The sequence below is a fragment of the Mustela putorius genome, unplaced genomic scaffold, assembly GCF_011764305.1.
Source record: "Mustela putorius furo isolate JIRA1106 unplaced genomic scaffold, ASM1176430v1.1 tig00000145_pilon_pilon_pilon, whole genome shotgun sequence".
NCBI classification, from domain to species: domain Eukaryota; kingdom Metazoa; phylum Chordata; class Mammalia; order Carnivora; family Mustelidae; genus Mustela; species Mustela putorius.
In genome coordinates, this window is record NW_025421294.1 from 10,977,351 (window position 1) to 10,989,936 (window position 12,586).

The 12,586-nt window shown below is 38.6% G+C and overlaps 1 protein-coding gene across 2 annotated transcripts in view; it reads right to left on the bottom strand.

Annotated features, from left to right (window-relative positions):
- RAB3C (RAB3C, member RAS oncogene family) overlaps positions 1-12,586 on the bottom strand; it is a 306,139-nt gene that overhangs the window by 59,335 nt on the left and 234,218 nt on the right. For both annotated transcript variants that reach the window (XM_004744620.3, XM_004744619.3), the window contains exon 4: positions 1,631-1,755. In XM_004744620.3, coding sequence (XP_004744677.1) covers positions 1,631-1,755 — 125 coding nt within the window. The remainder of the gene's footprint in view (positions 1-1,630; positions 1,756-12,586) is intronic.

Below are 12,586 nucleotides of genomic sequence, written 5' to 3' on the forward strand. Positions count from 1 at the left end.
CCCATATGCGCTGTCCAGTACCAGCAGATTGATCTGAAACAAGCCCTTCATAGCAGCACTTTTCAAAGTGTAGGTTGAGACTCATAACTAAGTCCTAAAATCAACAGTGGGTCAGACCATTATTAAAAGACAGAGGGAGAAAGAGAATCAAATAGAAAAATACAAGAATGAATCTAATCCAGTAAGGGTAAATATACTTTCTCTCTCTGTACATATGTATGCACTGGATTGCTGGACTGAACATATTTCTTACTGCAGGTACTAGCCAAAAAGGCTGAAGAGCCAGACTCTGCCCTGCTAAGAATACCTTGATGTTCTCTGTTGTGTAAGTTGGAGGGAAACGGGGAGGGGGAGGGAAGGAAGGGGAGCAGGAATAAAAAGAAAAGAATTCCACCTCTTTCGCTCCAGAGTTTCCATTATTCCTCAGATCTGCTCTCTACTTCAGTAATATTACACTCAGTTCCAACTTCTGTACCCACTCTCCTCTCACTGTCCTTGGTCCATTGTGCCCTTTATTCATCAAGCTTTCTCTCCTCTTTGTGGTTTTCAAATTCTCTTCTTCTTTAGGGTCCATTCAGGCCTTATCTTGGCGTTTAACCCATATGATCTCTATGTCCTCTCATCACTCACCTCTTCCCAGCTGTTCTGCTTAATTCCATACCATTTCTCTCCAGGTGTCCTGTCTTCTTTGAGCTTTACCTGCTTCCTGTCCCACTCTGCTCCCACACCTCCTGGTACCTCTCTTCCAGTCTGCCTCCTTCCCCCTGTTGCTTTTCTCTTGGCATCGGCCTCCTAACTATCCTGTTTTTGTTGTCTGGCTGTTTCTGCCTTTTTCCGTGGATCTCTAGGTTTCCCACTTGACTAAAAGCAACTTGAGCCCAGGGACAGTGAATCATACATTTTTGTACACCCCATGATATCTGGCATAGTACAGGGCATATCAGAGGTGCTCAGTGTAAATGCCTTGAACTAATAAATCAATCATGATTCCCTCCTGTGCACGAAACTCTACCCTACTCACTCAAGTATTTTTCTCTCAAGATACAATGTTTTGTGTTTAAAAGGGCTTTGTGACTTCCGAAGCTCTCTAATACCTATTTCTAATCTCAGTTTTATCTACAAAAGCTTGGTAAAGGAGGAATGGGTCATGATACTTATTTTTGAGAGATGAGGAGAATGAGTCTCAAAAACATTTTTAACAGCAGCAAGCCTTGTCAGTGATGTCCCCAGAACCAGAATCTATAATGTGACCTATTATTCTGTGCTACTAAACTCTTCTGGTAGAAACCTGACAACAACAATCACACAGGATAATAAAATGCTCAGTCAATGCAAAATGTATATGGAGAAAAACAATGCAATGACGAAATAGCAGGCAGGGCTTAGCCTGTGTTTCTCATGAAATGAAAATTTGAATACCTTGTACTAGATTAACATTTTGGTTATTATGCTTGAATTCTCATAGTGCCGCAAAAAGTGGGACGAAATCCACTTACTACTTACCGAGGATATGCTGGCTTCTACTATAAGGTTGAAAGTCCTTCTATTAAGCCCATCATAGCAATTAGCCGTGACTCTGTGCACTGTTACAAATAATGACCAAGCTCTGTTTTGTTAGCTTATCACTTACCAAGCTGTTCTCCTAAATGTTGGCCTCTCTCTGTTGAAATGACCCGCTCATCTTCCATGTCACATTTGTTCCCAACCAGGATAACCTGGGCATTATCCCAAGAGTATGTTTTGATTTGAGTTGACCTAAAAGACAAACAGGCAAGAAACCATCAGCAGAGAACAAACATAAAGCGAAGGAGGAGGACTATGTCCCACAGATGATGGCAATAGCAAAATATGAAGCCCAAATGCCTGACATTTAGAATTAATTAGTTCAGTGCAATTTCACCCTTCAGATACTCAGGATATTTGTATTAAGAATTCTTTTTTATTGGGTGATATTAATATGACTACTGGTTTTTCCTTTCTCCCTTTTACCTACACCTTATGTAGTACCTTTATAGCTGGAGTGACCCAATGATCCTTGTTTATTCATGACATTTCCAGTTTTTGCAATAAAAATCCAATGTTCCTAGAAACTCCTCAGTTTTAAGAAACCCAGTTGTTCACCTTAGAGCCCACCACACACACACAAAAGCATGATTTTCCCTTGTTATAATAACAACTTAAAGAGCTAGGACAATCGGGGCCTAGGAGAGATGGGGATAATGTTAATTTTCAAGAATGAATCATAAGGAGAAGAGGAGGAAGATGGTGGAGGAATGGGAGACCTAAATTTTGCCTGGTCTCAGAAATTCAGCTGGATAGTTATCAAACAATTCTAAATACCTACAAACTGAACAAGAGATCAAAGAAAAGAATAGCAGCAATTATATGAACAGAAAATTGACCGCTTTCTGGAAGTGAATCTGAGACGATATACGGGAAGATGTACTGTGGGTGGGGGAGGGGACGGCTCCCAGCAAGTGGTAGAGCAGCAGAGCATGCAGTCAGAACTTTTAGAAGTCGTCTCCACTGAGAGACATCACTCCAGTGGCTAAGCAGGGGGTGGAGAACTCACTGGGACAGTGTGGTCTTCTCAGGACACTCAGGGGTCACAGAACCAGGGGTGCCTGAGTGTAGCAGAGCTCCCAGGTATCGGAGTGGGGAAGCCGGCTGTAGAGATGGAGCTGAGGAGCGGACTTTCAGATTGAGGTTACCTTAAATCATGATCTGAGGCACAGTCAGCCAATGCTCTTAAGCAGGGAATGGGGAGACACTCTCCCTTCCTCCACTGGGAGGAGCAGCACGGAAGTGTGCTGCAGGCATCTGCTGGGTTGCAGAAATGGGGAGACACTCTCCCTTCCTCCACTGGGAGGAGCAGCACGGAAGTGTGCTGCAGGCATCTGCTGGGTTTGGAGACTCCAAATGGGGCCGTGTGCCAGAGACAGAAACACTTGGTCACAGGCCAGGTGAGCATGGAGTGAGGCTGGAGACCAGGGAGATGGGAGTGATCGACTGCTTTTCTCTGAGGGTGTGCTGAGTGAGGCCCCCCACTCTCGCCTCCTCCAGGCAGAGATTGGGAGGCTGCCATTTTCATTCCAGTCCTCCAAAGCTCTATGGAAAGTGTTCAGGGAACAAAAGCTACCAAGAGTGAACCTGAGCAGATTACTTAGCTGGGCCTCTGGCAAGGGTGGTGCAATTCCGCCTTGGGCAAAAACATTTGAGAATCACTACAACAGGCCCCTCCCCAGAAGATAAGCAAGAACATCCAGGCAAGACCAAGTTCACCAATCAATGAGAACTGCAAAACTCCAGCACTGGGGGAATACAACACATGGAATTCATGGCTTTTTCCAAGATTCTTTAGTCTTTGAAAGTTAATTTTTAAAATTTTCTTTTTTTCTTTTAATTTTTCCCCTTTCCTGTTTTATTTTTTTTGAAGTTTTTTTTTTTTTAATTTATTTATTTGACAAAAGTGAGAGAGGAAACAAAAGCAGGGGGAGTGGTAGAGGGAAAAGCTGGCTCCCTATGGAGCAGGGAGCCCAGTACCAGGCTCAATCCCAAGACCCTGGGATCATGACCTGAGCCAAAGGCAGATGCTTAAATGACTGAGCCACCCAGGCAACGCAACCTCTTTCCTATTTTAACCAACATCTTATCCTATCAATACCTTTATAAAAATCTTTCTTAACTTTCATTTTTATAGTCACAATCTATCCCTTCATTGTATTTAATCTTATTTTTAGGATACATATAAGTTTTTCTTCCAACAAAATTTTGGGATATGGTTTCTTCTAATGACCAAAATATACTCTAAATTTAGTGTATGGCTTTCTTCTAGTCTCCTACTGGCCTGATCACATTCTCACTTTTTTTTTTTTTTTAATTTTTTAAATTTTTTCTTTCTTTTCTCAACCAACTTACTATCATTTTAAAATTTTTTTTAGATTTTCATCTTTACAGTCATATTTCATCCCTTCAGTTTACCATTTTATATATATGTATACATGTAATAATATATATACATATATAAATAATATATGTTATTTACATATACAAATATTTAAAATTTAATATAAATATATAAAAATAAATATAAATATATATATTTACCATTTTATATACATATATATACAGTTTTTTTCCCCTGTCTTTAAATTTGGGGAGGCAGTTTCTTCTAACAGATAAAAACACACCCCAAATCAAGTGTGTGGCTCTGTTCTTTTCACCATCCTGATCATATATTTATATATATTTTCCTCCCCCCCCAGTTTCAATTCTCTTCTGATTTATTTACTGTATATTTTTCTGGGGTTGTTGTTCTGCTTTTAGCATTGTGAGCTCTCATTCATCTGTTCTTCTCTGGACAAAATTATAAGGTGGAAAAACTCACCTCAAAAAAAAAAAAAAAAGAACAAGAGGCAGTACTGACTGCTAGGGACCTGAGCAATACAGACATTAATTAGATATTGAAACTAGAGTCCAAAATAATGATTATGAAAATGCTAGCTGGCCTTGAAAAAAGCATAGAAGATACTCAGGAATCCCTTCCTGGAGAAATAAAAGAACTAAAATCTAACCAAGTTAAAATAAAAAAAGCTATTAATGAGGTGCAATAAAAAGTGGAGGCTTTTAATGCTAGGATAAATGAGGGAGAAAAGAGAATTAGTGATAAAGAAGACCAAATGATGGAGAATAAGAAAGCTGAGATAAAGAGAGATATAACAACTACTGGATCATGAGGGGAGAACTGGAGAGATAAGTGATACCATAAGACAAAACAATATTAGAATAATTGGGAATCCCAGAGGAAGAAGAAAGAGAGAAGCAGATGGTATATTGGAACAAATTATGGTGGAGAACTTCCCTAATTTGAGGAAGGAAACAGGCATCAAAATCCAGGAGGCACAGAGAACCCCCTCCCAGATCAATAAAAATAGGTCAATACTTCATCACCTAATACTAAAAGTTACAAGTCTCAGAGATAAAGAGAAAATCCTGAAAGCAGGTGGGGACAAGAAGTCTGTAACATACAATGGTAGAAATATTAGATTGGCAGCAGACCTATCCACAGCGACCTGGCAGGCCAGAAAGGACTCATATGATATATTCAGAGAAATAAATGAGAAAAATATGCAGCCAAGAATACTATATCCAGCTAAGCAGTCATTGAAAATAGAAGGAGAGAGAAAAAGCTTCCAGGATAAACAAAAATTAAAAGAATTTCAAAACACCGAACCAGCCCTATAGGAAATATTGAAAGGGGTCCTCTAAGCAAAGAGAGAGCCTAAAAGTAGTAGACCAGAAAGGAACAGAGACCATATACAGTAACAGTCACCTTACAGGCAATACAATGGCACTAAATTCCTATCCTTCAATAGTTACCCTGAATGTAAATGGGTTAAATGGCCCAATCAAGAGACAAAGGGTATCAGAATGGATAAAAAAACAAGACCCATTGATATGCTATCTGCAAGAAACTCATTTTAGACTCAAAGACACCTCTAGATTGAAAATGAGGGGGTGGAAAGCAATTTACATGCTAAGGATGTCAAACAAAAGTTGAATAAATCCTTATATCAGAGAAATTAATTTTTAAGAAATAAATGGCATCCAAATAGGCAAAGAAGAAATTAAACTATCACTATTTGAAGATGATATGATACTTTCTGTGGAAAACCCAAAAGTTTCCACTCCAAACTGCTAGAACTTGTACAGGAATTCAGTAAAGTGTCAGGATATAAAATCAATGCACAGAAACCAGTTGCATTTCTATACACCAACAAGACAGAAGAAAGAGAAATTAAGGAGTCGATCCCATTTACAATTGCACCCAAAACCATATACCACCTAGAAATAAATCTAACCATTGAGGCAAAGAATCTGTACTCAGAAAACTATAAAGTACTCATGAAAGAAACTGATGAAGATACAAAGAAATGGAAAAATGTTCCATGCTCATGGATTGGAAGAACAAAGATTGTGAAAATGTCTATGCTGCCTAAAGTAATCTACACGTTTAATGCAATCCTTGTCAAAATACCATCAATCTTTTTCAAAGAAGTGGAACAAATAATCCTAAAATTTATACGGAATCAGAAAAGACCTAGAATAGTCAGAGGAATGTTGAAAAAGAAAACCAAAGTTGGTGGCATCACAATTCCAGACTTCAAGTTCTATTATAAAGCTTTCATCATCAAGACAGTATGGTACCGGCACAAAAACAGACACATAGTTCAATGGAACAGAAGAGGGAGCTCAGAAATAAACCCTCAACTCTACGGTCAACCAATCTTTGACATAGCAGGAAAGAATGTCCAATGGAGAAAAGACAGTCCCTTCAACAAATGGCGTTGGGAAAATTGGACAACCACATGCTGAAAAATGAAACTGGACCATTTCCTTACACCACACACAAAAATAAGACTCACAATGGATGAAAGACCTCAATGTGAGAAAGGAATCTATCAAAATCCTTGAGGAGAACACAGGCAGCAACCTCTGGGACCTCAGCCACAGCAACTTTTTCCTAGAAACATTGCCAAAGGCAAGAGAAGCAAGGGCAAAAATGAACTACTGGGACTTCATCAAGATCAAAACCTTTTGCACAGTAAACAGTCAACAAAACCAAAAGACAACTAACAGAATGGGAGAAGATATTTGCAAACGACATATCAGATAAAGGGGTAGTATCCAAAATCTATAAAGAACTTACTAAACCCAACACCCAAAGAACAAATAATCCAATCAAGAAATGCGCAGAAGACATGAACAGACATTTCTGCAAAGACCTCCAGATGGCCAACAGACACATGAAAAATTGCTCTACATCACTTGGCATCAGGGAAATACCTGAGATACCAGGTATTTCCTGGTATCTATTTACTGGAGATACTACCTCACACGAGTCAGAATGGCTAAAATTAACATGTCAGGAAATGACAGATGATGCAAGGATGTGGAGAAAGGGGAACCCTCCTACACTGCTGGTGGGAATGCAAGGTGGTGCAACTGCTCTGGAAAACAGCATGGAGGCTCCTCAAAAAGTTGAAAATAGAGCTACTGTACGACCCAGCAATTGCACTACTGGGTATTTACCCTAAAGATTCAAATGTAGTGATCTAAAGGGGCATGTGCACCTGAATGTTTATAGCAGCAATGTCCACGATAGCCAAACTATGGAAAGAATCTAGAGGTCCATCAACAGATGAACAGATAAAGAAGAGGTGGCATATATATACAATGGAATACTATGCAGCCATCAAAAGAAATGAAATCTTGTCATTTGCAATGAAGTGAATGGAACTAGAGGGTATTATGCTGAGCGAAATCAGAGAAAGACAATTATTGTATGATTTCCCTGATATGAGGAATTTGAGAGGCAGAGTGGGGGGTTTGGAGGGTAGGGAAGGAAAAGATGAAACAAGATATGATCGGGAGGAAGACAAACCGTAAGAGACTCTCAATCTCACAAAACAAACTGAGGGTTGCTGGGGGGTGGGAGGGTAGGGAGAGGGTGGCTGGGTTATGGACATTGGGGAGGGTATGTGCTAAGGTGAGTGCTGTGAAGTGTGTAAACCTGACGATTCACAGACCTGTACCCCTGGGTCAAATAATACATTATATGTTAATAAAAAAAATAGCTGGAGAAATATACTCTATGACCTCTGTGAACATCTCAGATACATGGTATATTTTTTCAGAAAAATCCAGAGATACAACCTTTCTAATTCTGATACCAAAGTTGATAATATATTTCTCTAGCAACAGGCAAGTCAGCATGTATCATAAATTAGAAAATAAAAGCAAACACTGAAAACAGTATTTTTCTCTCACCTTATGTGTGTGATCTATGAAAAATGATACATTCATAGTGAATTAAGGTGTAAAATGCATGCTACACACGAATACACCTTAAATTTCAAGTGCTGGCATAGTTTTACAAAGAATTTCCAAAGGTTCTTTCAAAGGAACTCAAATCTAATTGGATTTCCTTAGGGAATTTTTAAATTATCTCCCTGTTCCTAAGAGGTCTTATTAACCAAGGCCTATTAACCAAGGACTATTCCTGGAAAGGCTCTAGGTATAGAGTCCTCATGTTAACAGACAAAGCTACCCTGGCACACAGCTAGAAATGAAATCACCAGAAAAATGTTGGGGGTAGTCATAGGAGAGTGTCATTGTGTAAGGAGGAGGTTGAGGCTACAGTATCAAGGACATGGTCTTCTGAGCTTACAGAGGACAACTATTTGCTTGAAGCAATTTAGCACTCCTTGGACCTAGGCAAACTCACCCTCTGCAACCCTATTTATATAAACTTAACTAGGATACACCTTTGTAGAGATGAAGAAGGAACAACTTGGTGAGCTTATTTGTATTCTTGAGCCAAGTTGATGGAATGCTTGCTTCTATTATTCAACATGTACAAGTATGTCATTTCTGATCTATTTTTTTTTAAGATTTTACTTATTTATTTGACAGAGAGAAATCACAAGTAGATGGAGAGGCAGGCAGAGAGAGAGAATGAGAGGGAAGCAGGCTCCCCGCCGATGCAGGACTCGATCCCATGACCCTGAGATCACGACCTGAGCGAAGGCAGCGGCTTAACCCACTGAGCCACCCAGGAGCCCCCTGATCTATATTTTTAAAGAATTATTTATTTGCGGGGGGAGGGACAGAGAGAGAGAATTTCAAGCAGACTCCCTGGTAAGCATGGAGTATGATTTAGGTCTTGATCCCATGACTCCAAACCAGGACCTGAGTAGAAGCTAAGAGTCAGACGCTCAAGCAACTGTGCCACCCAGGTGCCCTTAATTTCTGATTTAATAACCCATGGGGTTTTAGGCTACTGTGATGAGTTGCACGTTTATGCATATGCAGTATTCCTGATTCCCTAACAATTTGTAAAAATATATAAATATATAGCCATGATTATATCAAAGCCATTCCCCTTCCATTTGTTTTAAAGAAATATTTTAATGTGACCTCCTCAATCTCCTAAATTGCCAAGGAAAAGTTTAATTTTTATAATTACTAGGGAATTATTAAAAACCCTTACCTTAAAAGATTAAATAGCTAATGGAGACCATTTTCTTTTTTCTGTTGATTAAAATTATGGTCTGGGGCATTTGTGATGAGGTGAACAGAAGATTAATTTGCCATCAAATTTGGTTAATCTCATTTTTGAAATCAGGGGTGCAATGGCTTGATTTGACTACTACAGACTTGCCAATGATGTCTACCACCAACAAAGTAGCTTTAGGCAAAGTCCAACCACCAGCCAGATCATGCTGGTGAATTTATGAATTACTACGTATCATAGAGTCCAAAATGCTATGAATTAGGAGATGAAAATTATTTTATGAATGGCCAAGAACAAAAATAAGCAGCAATGAAACTGACACAATACTTTCACATTAGTCCTACTAACAATCAGTCTTGTCAGCTTCTTATTGTTTTGAAATTTCTTTCATGTACTGTGAAGGGTTCAGGAATTTTTTCCTGAACATCATTCTATGACTATCTCAGTAATAAAAGTTAGCATACCCAACTGCTTGTGGGTATCTTTTCTTCTTAAGTCTTGTAGGCTGCAAGAAAATATGAAATGATGGTTATTAGTCCAAAAGAAGCATTCACATTAAATTTATAATCCTTCCTGCTACTCAAATGGCCTAGAGTTTTGCTTATATCATCTGGATATAATATGAATTAAGGTCAGAAAAAAGTTGGGTTGTTAATCCAATTCTCTTCTCCTCCAACTCAGAATCTTAGCAATTTATTCAACCAGTTAAAAAGAAAGCTCTAATACTAAGCATGGGGAAGTCATTCTGCATTCTGTAGAGGTATCCTCATCTATAAAATGAGGCTACTACATTTTGTACAGACTCTCCAGGTTGTTGCAGGACAAAGGTGGTTTTACATGGGGTGGGGTCATACTCTATGTTCAAAGTTATAAACAAAATTTTACAAACACAATACATTATTAGTCTCAGATTAGGCAATCAGCTATTCCTCTTCCCAAGTCTGACTCAACTCATTCTTTTTAATTCCTATATTATAAATAATAATTGGAAGTTTTTTCATTAAAGAATATCAAATTTTGTCTCCAGTTCCTCTCTTGAGGTTGATGTCCTACACAGGCAAATTTCTAACTGGAATAGAACAGCCTACTCTGTTATGTCTGTCAGGAATAGGACACATGTTTGTTAAAGTAATCCTTCTTAATATGGAATTTTTACCTATTTAACTTTTTGGTCATTTGTTGTATTTTGTAAAATATTTTTTAAATTTGGGAAACGGGGACACCTCATTCGGGGCTGTCTTATCTCTTTGCTGGTTAGAGACATATTTAAAGAAAATGGCTGTCACCAAATAATATACATGTGAAAAGATTATTTCTGAATCACTGCTAGAGATCCTTTGGGATTTACAGTTAATCTCCACAGGATTAATGGAATCAGAAGCAATATGTTGGTCACCATGGTTACTCTACAAATGGCAATTAATTCAGATCTTACCAGTATCAAATCATGGTTATTAAAAAATCTGTTATTAGCTAAAACCAAAACCAAAAAATACAACCTACATTTGTATTTTTATCTTCTCCATAAACACATAGAGAGAAGGTTTTTGTTTTCTGTTTTTGTTTTATATTATGATGAAGAAGATGAATTTTTCATGTTTTACGTGTATATGACTGAACTCTGCAGAGAATCATTTGATTGGAGAGCTATAAACAAAACAATCGAATTTCTGTACCATTGCTCCTTCTTCCCTGTTTTGGGTATATAAGTAATTTCCCATTATTTCAACCTGCTCTCACAAGACTGGACTTTAGCTAGACACAGCATTCTGGAAAACAGTATATAAAACTGATCAGTGACCTCAAAAAGCAATGGTCTCCTAGGGTCTGATTTGGGCTGTATGTGAGGAGATTGGGGTGTCAGAGAGGATAAGACTTGCTATTTTTTCTCACTCAGTAAAGCTTGAACAGATCTTAACAGCTGTCCCATTCTTAATTCCGGAAGCTCCTATGCCTCCACTGGCATCCATTTCCCTTATTCTCGTCAAAGTTTAGGAGTCACATAGATCTACAGCTTCTCAGCCAACTTCCAATTTATAAGGAAATTTCCCGCCTGCTCCTGCTCATCACATAGGAATGCCTTTCTGTTACTTTCTCACTAATTTAATCATGTATTTATTCAATTTTTCTCAACCCTTAGAGGGTTTTAAAAATTATTCCAGAGCAGAACAATTAGATTGCAACCTCTAGGGACTTCATCAAAGGAATTAACAAAATCTCTCCAGGGGACTGGTATGTGGAGCAGAGGTTCAATATTACTGGGATAACTCTCCCTAGACCTTTCCTTTTTAGGTTTTAAATAATCTATTTCAAATAAATAAAGAAAGAAAGAAAGAAAGAAAGAAAGAAAAAGTTCTCTTATTTTCTATCTAACACCCAAAGTATTTGCAAGTGTTTTACAAAGATACATAGGAAATACATTTTAAAACAAGAGAGTAATGGTAAGGAAAGAGAAACAGGGACATAATAAAATGTAATGATTTATATATGCTATAGAGGCTAATAGGTGGTCTCAAAGCTAGTAAAGTAAGAAACTACAATCCACCTACAGGGGGAAAAGGTGGTAACTTAGTTAGGTAATACAACAACCCACTATAGGATTTCTACCAAAATGTTACAAGTGATTATCTGGAGTAGTGATATTTCTGGTAATTTTTATTGTTACAGCTTTTTGTGTCATTAGAATCTTTAATGGGAAGCCAGTAATTTTAACAAAGAAGGTAAGCCTCTATCTTATAAAATAGATCACATAACGGGGAGCATTTATATGAGGCTACTTTTTCAAAGTCTCCCTTTTTTTAAAAAAAATCCTTTATTAAATGAGTTATGTACCTAGAAAAAAGCTTTTTCCTAGAAAGCTTTTTTCTAGGTACATAACTCATTACCCTACTAGCTTTGGATGGGCCAAGTGAGTCGCCTTAGCCAGTGGAATGTGAGGAGATGGAAGATGACTCACTGGTGAGCAACAGCCAACAGAGGCATTGTGAAGTTCTGTTAGTCTTCTCCTATTTTTTAAATAGTTTATTTATTTATTTATTTGAGAGAGAGACAGAGAAAGAGAGCATGAAGGGGTGAGGGTTGGAGGGAAGCAGACTCCTCACTGAGCAGAGAGCCCGATGCGGGACTCAATCCCGGGACCTCAGGATCATGACCTGAGCTGAAGGCAGTTACTTAACCAACCGAGCCCCTGAGGAGCCCCAGTCCTCTTGTATACTTGCCCTTCATCATGGACAGAGCCATCCCAGAATGGGGCTGCTCTGTCAGCTGGTCCTGGAAATGGCAAGCCGGGAGCCCAGCTGAGTTCTGCAGAGACCCACAAACCCCAGCCAAACCTAGATGAGCTATGTTTGACCCAACACCCTTACTGTGGCGTGGCTTACCATTTTCATCTGGTTCCTTTCTATCTTGCTTTCTCCCAGTTCTTGCATGCCCTTATTAATTTCTTTAAATTTCCCATATATACTATTCTTTCCAATGAAAAGGAGCTATTACTATGGGGCTTGAGGTTTT